Here is a 20,688-nt window from a genome sequence, read left to right on the forward strand (position 1 = left end):
ACACCCTTATCTTTCCGTGAGAATCCAACGACTCCAGACAACCCTTCTTACTTTTCTTCTTCTGCCCACAAATGAGAAATGATGACAGCCCAATGATATTTAACTTTTCCACATCCGACGGCAAGATAATTTTGGAACAGATGGTGACGAGCACATCAAAGGCCTGACGCGCCAGCAATGTGTTCTCAGAGGCGGCTATCCGTATAACGTCCGTCACACCAAAGCGCAGAACGGAAATGTTGCCCTCATCCTTGGTGATAAATTGAATAAGCCGAAGAGACTCCTCCAAAAGCATCACATTATCTGTGTTGTTGTACTTCATTTTTGCCAAAAGAGTCCGGGAAAGGACTTGGCAGACGGACTTCATCAACCGCTTGTGGTACAGATGCACGCTCTCATAGGCACTTGGAACATACTCCATAATGAGTGCAAGTGCACGGAGGAGCATCGTCATGGTGTCCCCGCAAAAGCTAAAAAACTCCTTTTCTGTCATGCAAAGCAAAATTGGTATCGCCGTCGCGGCATCAAAACTTCGAAGATATGGTTCAACCCCCATCACAAGTGAAATGCATAATTTTTCCAGTGGCTCTAGTACTTTATCGGGATCATTTCTCTGGCACTGCACAGCCTTCAGCTGCTGCTTGGAGTTCTCCGTCTGTACCTCGGACTGTACACTCATATTTGATGTTGTTGTTTTTTTTCTTTTTTTTCTTCCTTGCTTCTTTCTTGTTGGCACCGCAGCTGCGTGCGTGACGGGTCCCACAGCCAGGCAGAAATACGAAGATCGTGGAAGCGGCTGCAAAAAAAAAAAAAAAAAAAAAAAAAAACCGACGAATAAACGAGATGTCGCGGCCAGAAGAAAAATAAAAATAAAATAAAAAACGGAAGACTTTCAAAAAAAAAAAAAAAAAAAAATCACGGCGAACGTGCACACAAAGAAAAAAAAAAAGACTAGCAAATCACCTAAAAACAACCAACAAGAAGAAGAAACAAACAACCAAAAAACAAACTGCAACACGTGAAAATGTGGGCGGCGGTCGCACCCAAAACTAAATAGCAACGGCACTAGCACACAGCCGCAGTAAACAAAACCTTTTTTTTTCCCCCTTTCTTTTTTAGTCGTGTATAAAAGAAAAAAAAATTCCCTTTTATTGGCTTCGTTCCCTTTTGTGATGTGTCTGTGTGTTGCTTTCTCTGGTGTGTGTGTGTGTGTGTGTGTGTCTGTGTGTGTGACGGTCACCTGTCAACACCACCACCACCACCCTCCCGTCTCGCTCCCTTCGGAATATCACTTCTCTCTCCATCGACGAAGAAAAGGCGGGAAAAGACAAAAAGAAAAAAAAGAGGGGAAAAAGAAGATGAAACACGAAGCATGCATGAACACATAAGAGAGTCGGTGGGTTGGGCAGTTCCCCCAGACATTGCAACGAGACCCTTTGCGCACGCACACACACGCAGCAGCGCCAACAGTTAAAAAAAAAAAATTTGAAATTAAAACTATATTTGAATCAGTGCAGCCGCGCAGTAATTTCACCAACCCCTTCAATCGTTGCCCGTACCTCGTCGCCGGGTTTCACGGCAGAAACACCCGCCGGAGTTCCAGTGAAAATGAGGTCGCCGGGCGCCAGCTCAATGGAATGCGACAAAATAGAGAGCAGCTCGTCGATGGGGGTGACAAATGATGACAAGTTGCCCTTCTGCCGACATTCCCCGTTCACACGCAGCTCAATTTCTCCCCGACGAAGAACAGTGGGCCCTCCCTGAGCTTTTGCATTAATCGCTTCTCTGTAATTCGCATCCGTCGCATAAAACAAAGCGGATGCCTTTTCTCGAATGAACTTCACGGGTACGATGGCCGAGAGTGGAGCGCTTTCGTCAGCACCCTTCGCCAAATCCCACGGCTTCCCATTCTTTTTTGCTTCCAACTGCAAATCCCGTCGTGTCATGTCAAGACCCACGGCGTAGCCGTAGATGACTGTGTGTGCTTCTAGAGGAGAAATGGCCCTGTACTTCTCCCTGCCACCTTGGCTTTCGCCAATGGCAACAACCAGCTCCACCTCGTACTGGTAGTTGTTGGTCTGAGGAGGATAACGGATGTTGACATCCATTGCCGCCGTATGGTTCGTCTCACCACTGACAACCGCATCAGGGGGCTTTGTGAAGAAAAATGGATTGGACTTGGAAACCTGCCCACCCATTTCCTTCGCGTGGTCCGCGTAGTTCTGCCCAACACAATACACGCGGCGGACGGGAAAAAGTAAATTACATCCTATCACTGGGACAACCGCATGCCGGACAGAAAAGGCCAGAGAAGACTTCATCAACTCCCTCCGTCTTTGAAATATTACACCTCTACGTATTTGTATGTGGGAAGATTCCTGTCACTCCACCTTCAATTTACTATCGTGTCAGCGAAAAAAAGAAAAAAAAATATTTTATGAGTAAAAATACATCGCCCTTCCCCTCTCCAAGCGCACAACAGAATACAAATTAAAAAAAAAAAAAAAAAAAGCAATTCAGGGTATTCAAGATGAATCACTACAATACTTTTAACTTCCATAATCAAATACATAAGCGCATGCAAATATATATATATGGCTCACCGAAGATCCGGTTTACAACTTCAAAAAAAAAAAAAAATAGGTAAATGGCGCGCCCATTGATGTTGATGGTTAAATTGCGTCGAGGCCTATCACGTGCTCTCTGAGCCATGATCGCTGACGCTGCAATTGTTCACGCTCTTCCTTCGATATGTCAACCTCGCAAGCTTCGGGCGAAGCCTTCTCTTGGTGTGACGCAGCCAAACCATCTATTTTTTTGCCCTCCCTCACGGCAACATCATTACTACCTAAACGCGGTGGTCGATATCGCCAAGGTGTTAAAAAATGGCTTTGCGAAGAAGTACGGGATATCGTTAAACATTGCCTCCGATCTGAGAAGCCACCGCTCTGCTCAGTTCTTGGCGACGCATTGGCCAAGACCTTGTCCATTTTGGTAAAGTCCACTTCATTTGAGCCTGGGGACCTGGATGGGGGTGCGTTAGAATCCCCAAACGAAACGGGCAGGCGTGAAGCGGGAGGCGTGTGTGACTCCGTTGACTTTTTCCACGCTTCGTATGCCGTGCTACTATGACTCTCATTTTTATCCGGTAAGTGTACAATAAGCTGTGAAGACGTGCTCGATTCACCGTCGCGGAGACCGAAATTAAAGAAATGAACAAAGAGTTGCCGGCGGCAGAGGTACATCACAGCAACAACCACCATGAGCGCTATAACAGCCGTCAGAACAATCATGGAAGCTTCCAGGCACGTCACCCGACCGCACATTTTCCTCGCTGACTCAGCGGAGAAATCAGTGAGGTAACAGTCCCCACCGACTGCCACCAAATGACGCGCATCGCCTGTCATTTTGTAATATACCTCGGAAGAACGTCCAAAAATGTACCTGTTTCTCTTCTTGTGTGATTTTTTTGCGTTAATTACCTCCAACGCGTTCTCCATGACGTACAAATCCTGAACGCGCTTACGGCAAGTTGGGTAAAAACCCATCGGCATTTGCGCCGACCCGTCGGCTTTCCACTCGCAGATAATTGTGGGATGTTGGAAGAAGCTCGCCCCTGCCCCTCCAAAATGTTCAGTGAACGCTACTTCCTGAGAGGGAGAATGAATAGAACACACCGCCAAACAGGACAACGATGGACTCGCGGAGGAAGCACCACACATAGAAGAAATTTCAGGGAGAACGCCCCCAAGTAAGTCCTCCTCAAATGCTACAAAAAAAGTCTGTGGTATTTCCTCTGACGCGGAGCACGCCGTGGCGTTCAGGTAAATCACAACCCGAAAACTTTCTATCCCACGAGACTCGGGTGCCACGGAGGTAAACTCAGAGGATTTCGTGCCGAGCCTGCCCGTTGCGGTGGTTGTGCCGAGAAGTGTACACATCAGCAATAAGAGTCCATACACTCTCATTGCGCTCTTTGTGATTCTACCGTTTTCCCTGCGGCGAATTACAAGAGACACATACTCACGGAGTGAAAAAAAGGGAGAAGAATCTGTAAAAGGGAATGCTCGATAGTACGGTGTAGCAACAGCTCAGAGAAAAAAAAAAAAAAAGAAAGATCGTATCATCATCACAAACGATGACCCCCTCCCCCACTCACGCCGAAAAGCCGGGCCGCTCCATGCCTTCAAGAAATTTGCTCCGGGACGTTAGAAACGCCTGCGGTTTGAGCTCTTCATCCGATCGGTCCCTGTTCACTCTCCCCGATAGAGAAAGAGAAGAAAAAAATAAAAATAAAAACAACCAAAAGGGCTGCAAGCATCATGAAGGTGAGCACAGCGAGTTGAAGAAAAAAGTCAAAGAAAACTCTGGGGCAGCACTGCGTGGGCCACACTCGAATTAGATTTCAGAAAGGAACAGGCTTCACTGAAAGCGCACCCTCATACATATTCCTAGCCGACGAGGAGAGTGCAGAGAAAAAAAAAGGCAAAGAGCATATCACGGTTTCACTCAGGAGTGAAGACCAAAACCACAGAGCATTTACATTTCTCCAGGCACCGTCCGCAACGGGTGGGTCCTTGGCATCCAAGGCAAATCCTGTTGCTGGTTGAAGCACAGCGATCCTGTGGTCCGTGACGGAAAACCACATGATATTATCATCATCCTGGATAGCCAATGAAGGATCACAACAATGGCGATTGCCGTGGCTCCCCAGAGCCAGAAAAGTGGCGTATCAACGGCGCAATCCCGCCAATTTATTGGATATACTAAAAAAACAAAAAAAAATGCTGAATATAGGGAGTTATCCTCATCACCGCCACGTCAATGTTGCAGCATCCCCACTGCTGTATGGGCATACACACATGGTTGTGTGGATGCAGACCCATTGCACCACTCCAGTGGGAATGTGAGCCGTTGGAATCCCCACATAATGGCCACAGGCATTCGAGGCAGCCACCAAACGCCCTTGAATAAAATTTACAGTAAAGAGTCGCTGGGTTCGGTACAAAACGAGTGCTGACGCAGTATTTCCCATATCCCACCTCATTCCCCTCGTCATAACCTCTTGGAAGGGGTGCAGATGCGCATGCACCCCTGCAGTATACTCTTTTTGTGAAGACGACAGTGTTCAACCGCATCCACCAGATCGTCCGGATGCAATGACCCCCGCCGCATGTTGCGGTCAGCAGCCAAGATGCAGAAAGTCCTATTCCTTGAAGTGCTTGTGAAAAGACCCACGAATGACCAAAGCGAGTGCGCAAATCACAAAATTACAGAAGGAAAACACGCAGGGACATCCTCGAACACACAGAATATAAGAAGGCATTGCCCAAATAAAAACGTCAAGACCAGTAAAACAAGATTTAAAAAAAAAAAAACTCGCTTCCTCTCTCTTTCTCTCTTTAAGGCCGTTCTCCTCATTCACACAGAGACCCAAAACACTACGAGCAGTGATAATCCCAGGGTTCTCTCAAGAAAAAGCAGCTGCAACAACAACAAAACAAAGCCTTTAGAAAAAGTAAGAAAAAAAGGGCATAAATAAATAAATAATATGTATCTTCTCCTCTTTACGAAAAAAAGAAATTGTGATGGCAGTGATCTCAGGAACAACAAGCAAACCGAGAAAAGGAGATGTGGGCCACCCAACAAAAACAAAAAAAAAAGTCTGTATGCACACTGTAGGGGGTGTGTGCCGGATACAACTCTTTTTTGGCGGCAGAAGGATGGAACGAATTGGTGTTTTACCGTAAGGCATTCCCTTGGCCGCCTCCCTCACCCTCCAATTGAACCGCTTCCACGGTGGGGCGCAAACTTTCCCATGTCTCTTTCATTCGTGCCGCGTACTTTAGTTGGAGCTCTGCAAAGTTCTTTAGGATGGCCTTCACGTCGTACTGCTTCTCCTGGTGGAAGCGGCGTAGTTCGTCCTTCAAGATGGTCTCGCCTGCCTCCAGTTCTCTCTTTGCGGCGCCCAAACGATCTTCCAACCCGGCCAGCTCACTTTCCAGTCGTGCAACCCGCCCGGCCTGTCCGCCCTTCTCCAACGCCCTTTCTTTTTGGGCAACAACCTCAGCTGCATGTTGTCGGAGCGACTCCACATAATGTGACCTGTTATGAACCCTTCGAAGTGTCTCACGCACGGCAGCGCACATACCACAGTAGTAATTGAGCGTTTCAACCACTTGTTTCATTTCCTCATTGGCATAATCACTATATATAAAGAAGAGTTGTTCACTGTGCTGCCCCACGGCGATCAGTGCGTTGCTGAGCGGCGTAGATTCAATCCCCCTCTCTATCTCTCCAACCTTTTCAAAGGCTACACCAAACTCATGCAAGGCGTTACTGGTGTTTCGACGGCGGTCAACAAGCAACTGCAATCGCTCCCGCAGCATCTTTATGCTATCCTCCAGTTGTTGAATATACAGACGTGTCTCCTCCCACACCTGGGGGGTTGCATTGGTGTTTGTTACCACACGCGTATAAGCAGCACCCGCTTCTGCCACGGCGCCAGAAGTATTCCACTGCCTCGTGAAGGCGTGATTGACGCCTTCGCCAAGTGAGGAGGTAAAAAAGCCCTCAGAATTCTTCGCGGATGCCTTCATTTTTCGTTCCCATTCGTCCTCATTCATCTCCAAAAAGTCCTTCAAAAGATGCGAAGTGTGCAGCCGTGGGTGGGCGCCAAGCCGCACAAGAAATTTCCTCAGGGCGCGTTGTCGGTAGTCCCTCAGACGGCTGGCGCTCTGCGAGCCGGACCCCACAATTTTGTCAAGTGTTCCCTGCACATCCTTCTCTGGGATGGGCGGGACGATGCAATACGGGTAGGCCTCGCACAACTGGGCGCGAAACCACTCAAAGTCACTGTAGCGCCGCACAACCTCCAAATCCTTCTGCGCGTATGTTGAGAGAGTCGTGGAGGCACGGATCCGATATGTCCAGTAGGTGAGGTCAAGAGCGCCAGTTCCCCTGCGCTGCTCCGGGTCCAACACTTTGAATTCAAACACAGTTTCCCCCATTGTTTCCTTCCGATTTCTTCGTTTTTTTTTTTTTTTTTCTTTATCTCTCTCTCTCTCTCTCTCTCTCTCTCTTTCTCTCCCTAACTGAATATTTGCTTTCCTAATACCCTTTTCTTTTTTTTCCTTTCCTTTCCTTTCTGATGGTCTGCAGGACGCTTCTTCTCCTTCACTCTCACCTGCCCCCTTATAATCAAAAGCAGAGAACACTACGCGATAATGACTGTGAGCGCAATTCAAATCCGCAAGCAAGTAAAACTGCCCACACAACCCAAATGCCAGCAACCGTAGCTCCAAATCTCCTATGATTTGGGCCTAATGCAAAAACTATATGTGTGTCTGTCGGTATTTCAGTATGTATATATGTGTATATATATATATATATATGTGTATACGTGTGTATATGTGTGAAGGGAACTTATATGGGCAGAAGGGAATGCGTAATGTGGTCGCTTTGCCTTTTATTTCCAAGAGGAAGGAGAAGTTGCCGGCAGAAATGCAAACACATGAAAGACACCAAGCAACCGAGACACACACATGTATTACCCACACAAAAACATACACGCACAGAAAGACGCACATCCCCGCGTGCATGCTTCACACAACACGGTGCCTCCATTTTACAAAACACGGGCACAAATTTTACTCTCACTTTGTGCCGCTTTACGCTTCTCTTGCAAAAATAATAATAATAATAATAATAATAACAAAGTTCGAAGTTTTTTTTTTTTTTTGTTTGTTTCTCTTCCTTTCTTTTTTTACAAAAAGAAGTTCTTCTGTGGCACGAAAAAAAGAAAAAAAAAAAAAAGAAAACTTGCAAGAAAGTTAAAACGTCAATTGCGTCAATGTTTCGCAGAAAATCCTCGTCAAATACACACACGCCCTCTTTGTTTCTCCTTCTTCTTTTCTATAACGCAGACACCAATAAATTCTGTAGGAATCGTCATCACTCCCGCCACCACTTGACAAAGTAAAGGACGATAAAACCAACCAACAACTGCACGCACACATGCAGTCACGGAGAGAACACGGCATACAATCAGCAAAAAAATGAAAAAAAAAAAAAAAAAAAAAAAAAAGAAATATCACATAAAAGCGCACGCACCCTATGCATATATATATATGTAGGGTGGAAGAAAAGAAAAAAAAATCATATAGCAGCACATGCATACATAAAGTGATCTATATATATATATGTATATATATATATATATATATATATATATGTAAAACCAAAACAACAACAGAAAAAAAAAAAAAAAAAAAAGTAAACAAAAACACAAACGAATTAATATTTACAAAAACGGGTGATGAAAATAACGCAATGGAGGCAAATAAACATCGATGAGGTGGAGGCGTGTGGGGTGGAGTGGGGTGGAGTGGGGGAAGGAGGATGAGCAAACAAATTTAAAAAAAAAAAAAAAAAAAGGTCTCTCTCCCTCCCTCCCTCCCTCCTCAGGCCTGCGCTGCATTTCCCCTCCCTCCCTATTCCTCTCCTCGCTCCTCTCGCACCTTCGCGTTTTGGCGTGGGACTCATCGACACGCCTGCCCTGCCCCGCCAGAAGTGTCTATGCTGCTCCCGCCGTCATCGCCGCCCAGTGAAGGAGCCACCTCAAATTGAGGCGCTCAAAATATAAAACAATACAAAGAAGAAAGCAAAAAACGAGAAATGCAACGGTGAGACGGATACATACAACACGCCTTCAGTGCCCGCACCGCACACTTTACAGTTTTCATTTGCTCAAATAAAAATCAGTGAGACCCCGAGACAGGGAGGGCCAGAACACATATATATATATATAAGAAAAAAAAAAAAAAATCAAAAAAAGTTGATTGAAGTGACGTCCAAACTAATGTCGTTATGACCCTCCGATTTCACTGAGTTCTGGCTGGCGCTGTCTTTCTTTCCAGCAATAATACACAAGCCGCATCCACCCCACCACCTGTAAACATTTGCGGCTGCATCTTTTCTCCCTTTGTTGATTCTGATGTCTTCTCGTCAACAAGAGCCAACTGTAAATGTGTAAATAAATACATTTGCATACATATAGAAATATATATATAGATATGCATATCACTAGAGTGCGTTAGTGGAAAACACGCCTACTTTACAGCATAAAATAAAATATACGCCGTTGTCAATGCCTGCATAGCCTCCGTGACAGTTGACAAACTAATTACTGCGTCGTTGCAGTAGTACCAGCGTCCTGAAAACGTGCGCACGTAACTAGTGTAGTGACCCCAGTTTTCCGATCCGCTGTGACAGACAACACCGTACAATTGGTATTGCATTGGACTGTTGCCGTGCGTCATGAAAGACTCCGGAAACACGACGGGTTCTGAGTTCTTTTTCCCTGTGTCGTCAAATCTCTTTAAATGCAACACTAAAATTTTGGGCCACCGTATGATTTTTACGCTGCGTGTCCCGTTTCGCAGTCGTCTACAACGCGCGCAAAGCAACTGATTGCCCCCACGCAATTTCTCTTCCGCCTCATCAAAGCTAATCTTCAGCATGGACTCAATTGTTGCGGCCTTCCTCGCACCGGGAATCATCGGAAGTGAGAGGTCAAGGAATGGGTCAAATGTCAGGGATACCTTGCCACAGGAGGAGCAGACGCAGCTTGAGCGCATCACACCACCAAACAAATCATATATGATGGAATTGTCAACACGAAGATAGTGCTCTTGCCAGCGTCGCATGGCCTCTTCTTCGCTTTCATTTTCGACCTCCTTGAGCTCCTCATACGGTGTATTATGCCCACCACTGGTGTTTATTTCACTGTGCACTACAAAGAGAAATGTCCGAAGAAATTCATGAGCATCCGACTGGCCATTGTCCTGAAACTCCGCGTTGAATTTTGCCGCCTCGCCCTTGACGGTGAGAAGCAGCTGCCCGGGAGCATCAACCCTTGCTGCGCCCAACTCCAACAGAGCCGAAGTCGCCAGACGCCGCTTTGACCATGCATGTGCCTCTGCTAAACTTGAGAAAAGCCACGGAGAATGCAGGATACATTGTATGGTTGCATTCATGTAGCACGTGTTGCCAAAGTTGCGCAACGGGATTGGAGACTGGTGGTCTGACGTTCTTGACGTCTGCATTTCGCTAGTGGACGAGACCTGACGAGCAAAACCGATTGCCGGCGCGCTTGGGGCCAAAAGCGGTTGCAGCTGCGGCGGTCTTCCTCGCAAGCTCAGCAACGGTGGACGGTGAGAATGTGACCGCATCGAGTTCCACCGCCGATCCTCCTGGCCATGCAACGCAGACGGCAAGATGTGGGAAGAGGAGGAGACACCTAAAAATTGCGGCTCGCCTCGAAAGGGTCGCGAGTACAAGTGGTGCATGCCGGGGTACGACGGCAGGCTCGTTTTAGGGACATTTGGAGTAGTTGCGGAAGTGGCAAATGACCGCCCTGGAGGCTCTGCCGTAAGCATAAAGTGGTTTCCCTGTCGTGTCGGGAGACGCCCTGATGGGCCGCCGTGGCGAATCGCGGGAGCGCTCATCCACCCCCGTGCCGAACCTCCACCCTCGTCAAGTAACCGCACGGAAACCAACAAAATTAACTACAAAAAAAAAAAAAAAAAAAAATCAAGCTGCAATATATGCGCCTGAATGAAGCCCGGTCCCCTATTCCTACAAAGAAAAAGAAAAAAATCAAAGTAAATGCCGCGATGGGATCCACAATTCCGCAAGAAAAAATATGTATACATATATGTATATCTTAATGGGTGGTGTGGAGAGACGGAAGGAAGGTAATCGATTTTTTCTTCTACAGACACCACCGCCTCCCATAAAATAGCGGCAAATGCCGGAGATAGCCTCGTACAAACACATATATATATACCCATGTTCTTTCTCTATACATTGCTTGTTGTCCAGCAGCTCCCTCCAAGCCACCCAAATGTGTTTTTTTTTTTTCTTCTTTCTTTATTTCCTCTCCGCCTTTTTTCTCTCATTTACATCAGCGGGCTCCACAATCGTAACATCGTCAGGCGCCCGGAAGAGTCACCAAAGATCACCTCTGCATCTTTAGTATTCGGCACCTGTACAACATCCCACGACGCGACATCTGCGGGCTCTAGAATGAACTCACCGTCAGCCACGCCCTCCACAAGTTCCTTTTCTTCTTCTCTACTGGCATCATCGGCCTCCACCGAATAAGAAACATCGGTATCGGAGACATTATCCCCACCACCGTCCAGCAAACGCTGCGGTAACGCCCAGAACTTCATTTCAAAGCTGTTGCCCAAAGCAAAGAGAGCTTTGCAATCTCCACGAAACCGCAGTGCCCTCACAGTTGCCACGGGCGACTCACGGTAGGCTGCAAGCTCCATGACCGGTGGGATCGCGATCATATCCCCGTCTTCCTTTTGGAGGCTTGTCCAGCAAAGTTGATGGATGGCCACAGATCCATCGTCCAGTGCACTCGCGAGTAGCCTCTCATTCGCAGACAATTGATAAAACAGTTGACTACAAGGGCTCGTCAGTACCGCCATCTCCCGCCCTGTCAATAGACTGTGGAGATGCACAAAACGTGGGGGCGCCCGCCGCCCGCTCGCTGGTGCCGGAAAAGGGATGGGGTGAAGCAGCAGGTGCGTGCCGATCAGGACCGCCTTTCCCGAACTAACCGTAAAGGAGACACCCAAACGCGTCTCGGAAGCAAACTCGTCTCGTGTCGGTGAGAATTGCCACTTTATCAGAACATTATGGCATGTGGAATGAAATACATCGTCCTCAATTCTGTGCGGTATCACGCAAGAATATCCGCGAAGAAGATTTATATCAACACCGTCACAATACCCATGAAGAAATTGGCGCTGGTCCACATGCAACAGCAGTCGACCTTTTTCCGTTTCAAACACCCGAAGGTGGAGGTCCTCCGTCGCCACCAAATAAAAGCGCCCGCGTGCAGAAAAGGCAACAGATGACAGTGGTGCCCCAAATATTCCTCCGTCACACCGTGACAAAAGCTTCATCTGTGCGCTGTCATAAATGAGAAGGGTGCGGTCGTAACAAATAACGGCGTGGTAGGCGCCAGTTTCACAGTAGAGAATTTCCTCCACCCTTGTTGGTGCCTGTCGTAACTGGGCTGCGACAGCACCTGTCACTGGGCTTACCCTGCAGACACTCCGGTCCACACTGCCAGTGGTGATGCGATTTCCCTTGGGTGAAAATAAACAGGTTGTGATTGCGCCGTGGTGAATCACCGTTTTAGCACCCGCTAAAATCTCAAAAAACACAGTGCGACGCTGAACAATGGGGGCATGATAGCTCATCTTGCGTGTGACATATTCCTTTGCATCACTCCCAACAAAGTTATACCTTGCTGCGCTCTCAACCGCCGTTTGTATGACAAGATGCGGAAATTCCGTAAGCCGCGCGTTGTACTCCCGCAAAAAGTAAATGTATTCCCGTAAACGCAACAGTGCGGGGGGTTTTTCACCATGCGTAGCACCATTATTCTCTGGAAATTCGCCCATCTCATACATCTCATAAAGTGTATTGAAAGCAACAATAAGCTCCCGCACAAGGTGATAACCGAGTCTGTTGCGGTAAACAATCATCAAAAATGACATAGACAAGATAAAACGAAACAAAATATGCCATGCATGTGCCTTCACCGCATGGTACGGCAGCTCCTTCACCGAAATGCGTTCATATGGGTTCGTCGAGATTAGACCAAAAATTGGTGGAGTCTTCTCTCGTCCAATTACATCATGCACCACATTGAGATAAAGGTGCGCCAGCATTTCGTGCCACAACTTCTGGTCCACTTCACTTCCCTCCTCCTGAAGGTCCTCCTGCTCGAGTAATGCACGAAACTCACGAGAGCGAATACAAATACGGGAAAGCAAGGCGTTTCCTTCTTTAATACCAAGAGAGAACAATGTTCCATACCCCAACAGGGGACGCATCATACGGAGCAGTTGATTAAATCGCCGTTGAGTGAGCTGCAACATCAGGCGCAACTGCGGCTCATAAATACCCCATCTAGAAGACAAAAGTAGTCGTGTGCACTTTCGAACGAGTGCGGTGCCAAATGTCTGTTGCAAGTTGTTGTATTTCAGTTGAACCATCCCCTTCACAGTGCCCGGTAGAGACGTCACAACGGAATGCGTCTCGATCCCAGGCACCTCATTCAAGCTACGAAGTGTGTCCAAAACTAACATAATGTATTCTGGGCAAAGGGCTTCTTCCTTCTTGCGAATGACTATAAAATCATCGTCAGACAGTGTTGCACCAATCTTTGACAGCATGTCTGGATGGAGCATTTCGTCAAAATCATTCGGTGTTATGGGGCCCAGTGAGAGAAGCTCGGCGCTGTCCGGCCCACGTGATCCTAGCTGATGATGCATATCTGAATTTGTTGCACAGCCCAAGACAAGACGTAAATTACGCGAAAGGCAAACTGGAATATATCCATACCTTGCTGATTGCTGGGCCGGTGGCGCTGGTGTTCCCCATATGTCCTTCCCCGTATCCTCAGAGAGTCGCAGTGCGTTACAGGGACACACAGTGGGAAGGACAGAATCCATTCCATCCAGAATCACCACAGTAATCTGGTTTTCTCCTCCACCTCCGCCCCCCCTCTTAAACGTCTCAGTGGATTTGATTTTATCCGTCAGTAAATCCACAAACATTTGTTGAAGGCGCACAATGTCGACCTCCGCAATCGCCCGTCTGTAAATTTCCTGCTCTGGAAATAATTGAAGAATGACGTGGCATATAATTTCACGCAATTCGTTTGGTTCCTCAGTGAGAGACGTTGCGTGTGTCGTGTGAAACGCAATACGGAACTTTTGCTGTTCCTTTGCCAAGAGACGTGACGTGAATGATCCAATCAGTGCGGTCACCGGCACGGGCTCCGATCCGTGCAGAACGAAGACATTTCTGCTGGGTGGCGTGATAATATACAAGTTCAGACGGTCGGTGATGCTCTTTTTCACAAAAGAATGTTCCACACATGCCCGCAGCAAATCATGCAAGGGCTTTTGATACAACCCTAACTTCTTCGCCGCAAACTTCTCCACGTTGTAGCCCTGGTAGTGCGCTGGATGGCTGTCGTGACAGGGTGGAAAGTGCGCAATCATGATGAGAAAGATGCGCTTGTAAATGGCCTCTACAAACTCGTCCAGATTTTTAAAGTGCACCTGACCATCCTCACTGCAGAAATCAAAAGTAGCGTTGTAGTTGCGGATAACCAGCTCCTGTACCGGGGCCGTCTCCAGTAAATTCTCACGAAAGATCTGATGCTCACGCCATTTTTTCGCCTTCAGTGAGGCGTCGCACTCAATGGTCTGCGTTCCACACACCACATCGGAGCCAACTGTGACAGTCCGTCGGATTTGTGACTGAAGGTAATCCGGGTGCTCCACGTTTGGCTCTTCTGTAAGCAGCGGGGCAAGTGAGGGCGGCACTCCGGTCCGGCGTGTCTCCTTACGAGTGGCAACAATGATCCAGTTTGACAGTGCCGTTGCCAACTCATGCGCTGATTGAAGAACTGGTGATAACGGCGGCGCCCATTTACTCTCCGCACGAATTAATTTTGCCGCTCCATCCTGTCGACGCATGGACTGCAACAGTTGCGGACGTTTCATAATCTCATTTGATGGCAGCTGTTGATATTCGCCGGCACGGTCTCCAATCAATTCAATTGTCACCATCCGAGACTTCTCCACATTTCGCAAGACATCCGCCGCAATGGCAAAGCGCAGATGCTTAAGATAAGTTCCAGCAGGTCCATCTGGTGGGTCCAAAAGGGGCAGAAGATGCACCTTGGAGCTCCGAAGCTCCTCGTTGAGGCGTGGAAAGACTTTCTTTATGAGCAACGACAGCTCTGACTCAAAGAGAAAGGGTGGAGACAGAATAGCGACCTCTATCAGCCGCCAACCAGATTCTCTGTCTGGAAGTGGAACAAATCTGCGATCATTGCCTGTTTCGGCTGCTGCGGAGTGAGTAATTTCTCTCAGGCGATGAAGTGCCTCCTCCTCCCGACGCTCCCACTCCACCTTTCGAACCGTCTCACGAATGGTAGAACAAAAGCCTCCCTCGGTGCTGCGTGTCACCGATGTTGTATCGTCTGCTGCATCGGGCGATGTTGCCGCAGCCCGAGCGGCAAGTAATTTGTTCCGCTGAAGGCCAAGCTGAATCTTCTTCATTACGGCGTCCGGCACCTGCGTCTCACTCATATCAATGTGAACCACATTTTTGTTCTGCTGCAACAAAGAAATAAGCGCGAGGCCAGCGGCAAGAGAGATGTTGTTACATGAGAAGTCCAAACTTGTAAGGCGTGGGTGCTTCACCATCGCCCGGCAGAAAAAGACGACGGCGTCGTTGTTGAGTCCACTGCCCGGTAAGTGCAGCTCCTGAAGCTTGTCGTTTTTCGCGAGAAGGCTCGTCATGGCCTGAAGACCCGCGGCACCAACGTAATTCCGCGTGAGGTCAACGACAGGGCTGTGACGAATGATGTCCACATTTTTTGCCAGCACGGTGTTCACCTTTGCCTTGAGAGTGGTGTAGTTGGCGACGAGTTCGTTGTACGCCGCCTGATCCGTCACACCGGGCGCCCGTCCTTCTGCGGACTGCGGCCTGAAGTCCAGATGCGGCAACACCGGACTCCGCGCGCTGGCCATGGATCTTCGCCGCTGTAGCTGGGGATATTTTGCTGCGTCGACAGGAAAAACAGAAAAAAAAAAAAAAAAAAAGAAACAGGAAGGTGAAAAAGAGTCAGAAAAACAAAAAAATAACCTCACCACCACCACCACCACCAACAAAAAAAAAAAAGGGCCAGAGGCTGTTCTTAAATAAGAGCCTTCTAAAAAGAAAAAAAAAAAAAACGCACAGAGTCGACCATTTGACAGCTGATGATTCCTTTCCTTTTTTGCGTGTTTTGTTTTTCCGCACTCCCTCCCCCGTTATTTCTCGGTGGCCAAAAATTCCTCATCCGTCATGACCGGCATCGCCGGTCTGCTGCCTGGCGGGGTGTCGTCTCTGTGCCCCCCGCCTCCGTCTGTGTGCTCGTCCCCCACCCCCACCTCCTCCTCGTTGTCGTCTTCCTCGGCGGCGCCATCATCGCCGTCATTGTTGCTGTCGATCTCCTCCTCGTCCTCGTCGTTGAGCATGGCAGCGAAGACGCCATTTGGGCATCCCGTCCTGCCGATCATCCGCGCAACCCACGACTTCTCCGGTGCAATGAGACCGACAAAGTTCGAAAAGTCGGCGGTAGTGACATCGTGCAGCTCATCGCGGCTAACAGGCCCCGTGCCACACACGGAACACCCGTCACGAATAAACTGCGTCTCCGTCAAAATGAGGCGGCACTGACGACACGCAAGATAGCCACGGTCGCCAATGGGCAGCTGGGGCGGCGGCTCCTCCACCATGTCACTTCCTCCCTCTCGAGATAGAGACAACAACAAGAATAAAGAAGAAGCAGCACGCAAAACCGGAAATCCGGCAAGACAAAAATCAAATTGATTTGAAAACAATACAAACCAAAAAAAAGTGTTAAAGACAACATTTCTTGTAGGCAGCATATAAGCACCCAAATGACAAAATGTACACCCGTACATATGTAAACACAAAGATAAATAAGATTCTTGGAAAAGCACCTGGTGGAGGGTCCACCCACTTTCAGGAGCCAACACAGGCCAGCAACGGTTCAAAGGTGTTGATGTCTTTCAAAGCGACCGCAGCGACGTACGGAGACCCAAGGGCATCCATTGTCAAAACAAAACTCACATTGCATGTTCCAATCAACGGGTGACGCTTGGAAAAGCTATTTCCCTCTTGTTCAATGCCATCCGTGCATGCATGCTTATCATCCTTCTCCTCCTCGTCTCGCAGGACAAGACAAGGACAGAACATCAGCTCATTCGTTACAATCAGTGAAAGGCCCTCGAGGCGCCGAAGAAGGTCAGAAAGTGTCATTGCCTCTTCCACGTCCATCTCACTATTTGTTGGCCCTCTGCCATCATTTTGCATGCCGCGCAGCTTACGACGAACCCGTGCCGGTAAAAAATACTTCATTGGTATCTCCAATACAGAGCTATCGGGTCGCCGTCGTCCGTCAGACGTGGGCACAATCAGCCCACCCACAGCGGCCACCACCTCACCGCTTTGGTACGACTTGCCAGCAAAAACCCGACGAACAACGCCCTTCAATAATGACTGAGACGCGGAATGAACGGCAGCATCCTCGCTATTGTCGTCAGTGTCGTCATACTGATTCTCGCCACACAAAGAAGAGCTACTAATGTAAAAGAGGTAATCCGTGGCGTTACTGCTCTCCGCAGTTTTCGTTTCGCCTAAACATTTCCTCGTTGGATTCGATGCTGTTATCGCCTCAGCTTGATCCTGCACACTGCTTGGTAGTAGTTCCTCTTTTTGCCACAACTCTTCTTTTTTTCGCCGCACTCGTGGCCTTCGTCCTCTCTGATGCAGTTGAGTTCGTTGTTGGTGTTGTTCTCTTGCCTCGCCCTCCTCTCTGCCCCGCTTACCCTCACTACCCATTGGCCGATGCTCTTCCTCACTTGCGGTATTGACGGCATACAAAAAGATGCTTACGTGCGTCTCAAATCTGGAGTGCTTTCTAATGGCCGAGAGCGGAACCGCGGAATCCCACACCTGCCAGGGGAGAAACGGGACGTTGAGGGGCCAACTCACGGCTTCCGAGCCAAATGGGAACGTTAATATTTGTTTTGTGGCGCTTCCACTCGCATCACTACTGCCGCTGCCCTTCTGGTTGCTTTTGACACAAATTCCCTCTGATGACGAGGCGATGTACGTTCCCAACGCGCCGGTTCCATCCTCAATTGCCGTTGAAAAGGGCAAATCCGGCGGCTGCTCGCCCAGCGGGGACGACGGCACGGACGACACACCTCGAATCACCGACGCCAACACGTCCTCACGTGACAATGAAGGGGAGCAACAAACTGCCACCATGCGAGCCCGCTGAAGTCGAGGTGAACGGCATAAGAAGCAGTGATTAATACTCACAGGTGTGGGGCTTCCAATGCTCCACATTCCACACTGTGGACACTCCCACAGTAGCACCATCTCTGTATTCTCATTTTCGGCAGGTGAATGGGCGCCCGAGACATCAACTGATTTCTGTAGCCATTTATGATAAATCCGTGCGGTATCATCATGACCCCCAAGTGAGGCAAGAGAGTTTAAATTCCTTCTCACTGGGGCCAATTCTAGATGAGGAATCAAACCGTTTCTCCTTTTGCTCATAAGTTGCGGAAAGGGGACGATGCCACCAGCCCGCTGGCGCGTAAGAAGTTCTCCTTTTAATCCCACCCACGGACTGGGCGTGAGACTATGCGCTTTACCGTATGACATCAGAATCTCCTCGCCCTTGTTAATAATTCGCCTGGAAACCAATGCCGTGTACGCCTCTCCCCGCGGCGTGAACCGACTCTCCGCGGTGAGATTCGCCACAAGCCCCTCAACCCCTCGAGGGTCATTTGCAAAACGGCCGTAATTGCCAACAAACTCGGCGTCCAAAGCATATTCATCTCCAAAGGAACCAAAGCCCATCGTGTAGGTTCTAGAGCTGCAGGAGGTACTGAAAATTTCGATATATCCGCTATAGGGTGTCACGACTGTGTTGGCAGGGATTGTATTCTTTGCAAAAAGACCGATCTGTCCGTATGCAGGATGACGCGGGTCTGTCAAAACGCGAAGCTCAACGTATTCTTCAGGTAAATACCTTGAAGGTGTGAAGTGTGGAATGGCCTCAGTATCAATAAAATGTTGTATAAAGGCAAACAGCTCCATATAAAGAATCATACGGTCGTGCTTGCTGATGGAAGGATCAAAGAGGATAAAATGCTGGGCGTGGGCACCTGCATGAAATTTAAGTGAACGGCGTGTTGGCGCACAGCGAAGAGACCGTGAAGTCTCCATTGCATACGGAGGAGCCTTGCGTGTAAATGAAAAAGCCAAACACGCAAAATTCTATGTAGACTCGCTTCTTTGCTAGACCGCTTATATATGCTCCTTCCCCTTCCCTTCTCCCTTACTCTTAATGTGAGATGCGTACGTGGTATCTGTACCCCGTTCCTCCTTGACTCATTTATCTCCCACCCACCCCAGCAGCCAATGCACCAAATTGCACGTTTGAATGCAGAGCCGCCACACACATAGAGGCAGAGAGAGAGAGAGAGACAAAAAGGGAGAGAAATGGAGAGAATTTTTTTAAAAAGGGAAGAAAGAAATAATTCCAAAGAAAAACAGTCAAAAAATAAATAAATAAATAAATCCCAAATTCACAGGCAATACGTTTGCATTGCGCAGTCACCGTTTTGTAAAGAAATGGAAAAGATATTGTACCGTACAAAACTTAACCGAGAAATCCAGCCGGCTAGTCACAACAGCGGCCTTGAACTTACTGTGTAGCCGCGTCCCAACAAAGAACGACAAAAAAAAACACTTTTTTTCCAAAGGTTTTCTTCAGAAGCAACAATCGCAGTCAAAAGGGCAATTGGCGGTCGTGCCTGCTTTGGGGTTCGACGACGTGATACCTCGCAGCTCCTCCAGAGTGACAATGCGATCCACACCCTCACGTCGTAGCACCTCCTCTGGAAATTCGGTGGCAGTGGATGCGTTGGCCTTCCTCTTCTTCTGTTGTCGCTGCGAGGCCACATCAAAGAATGCCGAATCACTCAACTCCAGCGTCTTCTCCGGTGCGTGATACAAGCCGTCGCTGACACACTGGGAGGCAGTTTTAACATCTTTGCGCCGCTGAATAGGGTCGCCACCAATTCGGCTGCGGCAACCGTCTCGATGCAGCTTCTCCCGCATGGCAGCAAAGATGTCCGCAATTTCAGACTCGCCCTTGGGCTCCACAACAACTCTTCCGCCCCTGCACCCGGCAGTTGCAGATGCCACACCTACAACAGTGGTGGCCTTGGACTTGGTGCCGCCAAACTGTTGCTTCTTTGCCCTCCTCATCATCACCAGAAGCCTATCAAGGCAAATATTGCAGGCAACATGTATATATTTATATATATGCGCAAAAAAAAAAGAAATGCGGTGGCCCGCATAGGAAAAGCAAATGCATGCACGAAAGCAAAACGATGTTCACAATTACGTCGCCACAGTACGAGCAGTTCAAGTAACATATATATATATATATATATATATATATACCAATAAAACATAAAAAAAAAGTTAATGCATGCTTTTGTGCCCCTCGTTTCAACCACCAACACCTTTCTCTCCTTTAGACGAGACCTCCCTACTTTGCTTCCCCTCTCCCCTCGCTCCAGTTACCTCACTCACCACCAACAACAACCCCGCCCCCTTTTCCCCGCTTTCAGTCCTGAATTTTACTTCCACAAACATTATAAATGTCTTCGTTTTCGAATTGTTGACAAAATATAAACAAAAATAATAATAATAATAATAATAATAATAATAACTATCATATATATAAATAAATATAAATATACCTTGTGCATCAAATCCCCTCAGTGGTTGAATACTTCAGGCTCCCGCGAGAACGGGGCACCAGCCATTGTCTTTTCAACCTCCTCGACGGTGCGGGGGACGAGTGTCATGTTGATTGCACCCGTCTCCGTGATGAGAACGTCGCTTTCAATGCGCACTCCGCCAAAGTTCCACAAAGAGCGCAGCTTGGCCTCATTGAGGTGGGGCTTGAACTCCGGGTTCTGG

The 20,688-nt window shown here is 48.2% G+C and overlaps 10 protein-coding genes across 10 annotated transcripts, besides 34 other annotated features; all 10 read right to left on the reverse strand.

Moving 5' to 3' along the window:
• Window positions 1-675: a sequence feature (heterozygous, Esmeraldo-like haplotype).
• Tc00.1047053510749.4 (ubiquitin-protein ligase, putative) lies at window positions 1-679 on the reverse strand (the record flags this gene model as incomplete). Its single annotated transcript, XM_805009.1, has 1 exon — window positions 1-679. A coding segment is annotated over one exon (679 nt), but the record flags the coding sequence as incomplete, so codon positions are not given.
• Window positions 676-925: a sequence feature (areas merged during assembly that could not be assigned to a particular haplotype. This can correspond to areas where the two haplotypes were merged or to regions with more than two copies in the genome that were merged during assembly.).
• Window positions 801-827: a microsatellite.
• Window positions 860-882: a sequence feature (AT_rich).
• Window positions 895-915: a microsatellite.
• Window positions 926-9,921: a sequence feature (heterozygous, Esmeraldo-like haplotype).
• Window positions 1,198-1,232: a microsatellite.
• Window positions 1,471-1,505: a sequence feature (AT_rich).
• On the reverse strand, window positions 1,509-2,321 carry Tc00.1047053510749.10 (hypothetical protein, conserved; the record flags this gene model as incomplete). Its single annotated transcript, XM_805000.1, has 1 exon — window positions 1,509-2,321. One exon carries the CDS (start codon window positions 2,319-2,321, stop codon window positions 1,509-1,511), a length of 813 nt encoding a protein of 270 aa, XP_810093.1.
• Window positions 2,488-2,511: a sequence feature (AT_rich).
• Tc00.1047053510749.20 (hypothetical protein, conserved) lies at window positions 2,673-3,968 on the reverse strand (the record flags this gene model as incomplete). The annotated part of the gene is made up of 1 exon (XM_805001.1): window positions 2,673-3,968. The coding sequence occupies one exon, from the start codon at window positions 3,966-3,968 to the stop codon at window positions 2,673-2,675; it is 1,296 nt and encodes a 431-aa protein (XP_810094.1).
• Window positions 5,742-7,010, reverse strand: Tc00.1047053510749.30 (phosphoinositide-binding protein, putative; the record flags this gene model as incomplete). Its single annotated transcript, XM_805002.1, has 1 exon — window positions 5,742-7,010. One exon carries the CDS (start codon window positions 7,008-7,010, stop codon window positions 5,742-5,744), a length of 1,269 nt encoding a protein of 422 aa, XP_810095.1.
• Window positions 7,054-7,092: a microsatellite.
• Window positions 7,118-7,148: a microsatellite.
• Window positions 7,362-7,412: a microsatellite.
• Window positions 7,689-7,717: a microsatellite.
• Window positions 7,727-7,767: a sequence feature (T-rich).
• Window positions 7,794-7,820: a microsatellite.
• Window positions 8,052-8,090: a microsatellite.
• Window positions 8,191-8,236: a microsatellite.
• Window positions 8,237-8,295: a sequence feature (A-rich).
• Window positions 8,367-8,392: a microsatellite.
• Window positions 8,411-8,435: a sequence feature (AT_rich).
• Window positions 8,439-8,462: a microsatellite.
• Window positions 8,795-8,835: a sequence feature (AT_rich).
• Window positions 9,022-9,082: a microsatellite.
• Tc00.1047053510749.40 (ubiquitin hydrolase, putative) lies at window positions 9,111-10,508 on the reverse strand (the record flags this gene model as incomplete). The annotated part of the gene is made up of 1 exon (XM_805003.1): window positions 9,111-10,508. The coding sequence occupies one exon, from the start codon at window positions 10,506-10,508 to the stop codon at window positions 9,111-9,113; it is 1,398 nt and encodes a 465-aa protein (XP_810096.1).
• Window positions 9,922-10,047: a sequence feature (areas merged during assembly that could not be assigned to a particular haplotype. This can correspond to areas where the two haplotypes were merged or to regions with more than two copies in the genome that were merged during assembly.).
• Window positions 10,048-20,688: a sequence feature (heterozygous, Esmeraldo-like haplotype).
• Window positions 10,573-10,593: a microsatellite.
• Window positions 10,912-10,962: a sequence feature (CT-rich).
• Tc00.1047053510749.50 (hypothetical protein, conserved) lies at window positions 10,962-15,638 on the reverse strand (the record flags this gene model as incomplete). Its single annotated transcript, XM_805004.1, has 1 exon — window positions 10,962-15,638. One exon carries the CDS (start codon window positions 15,636-15,638, stop codon window positions 10,962-10,964), a length of 4,677 nt encoding a protein of 1,558 aa, XP_810097.1.
• Window positions 15,684-15,714: a microsatellite.
• Window positions 15,756-15,775: a microsatellite.
• Window positions 15,921-16,577, reverse strand: Tc00.1047053510749.60 (hypothetical protein, conserved; the record flags this gene model as incomplete). Its single annotated transcript, XM_805005.1, has 1 exon — window positions 15,921-16,577. The coding sequence occupies one exon, from the start codon at window positions 16,575-16,577 to the stop codon at window positions 15,921-15,923; it is 657 nt and encodes a 218-aa protein (XP_810098.1).
• Window positions 16,639-18,918, reverse strand: Tc00.1047053510749.74 (hypothetical protein, conserved; the record flags this gene model as incomplete). The annotated part of the gene is made up of 1 exon (XM_805007.1): window positions 16,639-18,918. One exon carries the CDS (start codon window positions 18,916-18,918, stop codon window positions 16,639-16,641), a length of 2,280 nt encoding a protein of 759 aa, XP_810100.1.
• Window positions 19,163-19,203: a sequence feature (GA-rich).
• Window positions 19,254-19,273: a microsatellite.
• Tc00.1047053510749.90 (hypothetical protein, conserved) lies at window positions 19,465-19,968 on the reverse strand (the record flags this gene model as incomplete). The annotated part of the gene is made up of 1 exon (XM_805006.1): window positions 19,465-19,968. The coding sequence occupies one exon, from the start codon at window positions 19,966-19,968 to the stop codon at window positions 19,465-19,467; it is 504 nt and encodes a 167-aa protein (XP_810099.1).
• Window positions 20,134-20,162: a microsatellite.
• Window positions 20,403-20,434: a microsatellite.
• Window positions 20,440-20,464: a sequence feature (AT_rich).
• Tc00.1047053510749.99 (aminopeptidase P, putative) lies at window positions 20,484-20,688 on the reverse strand (the record flags this gene model as incomplete). The annotated part of the gene is made up of 1 exon (XM_805008.1): window positions 20,484-20,688. A coding segment is annotated over one exon (205 nt), but the record flags the coding sequence as incomplete, so codon positions are not given.

The sequence above is a fragment of the Trypanosoma cruzi genome, genomic scaffold, assembly GCF_000209065.1.
Source record: "Trypanosoma cruzi strain CL Brener 1047053516851 genomic scaffold, whole genome shotgun sequence".
NCBI lineage: Eukaryota > Euglenozoa > Kinetoplastea > Trypanosomatida > Trypanosomatidae > Trypanosoma > Trypanosoma cruzi.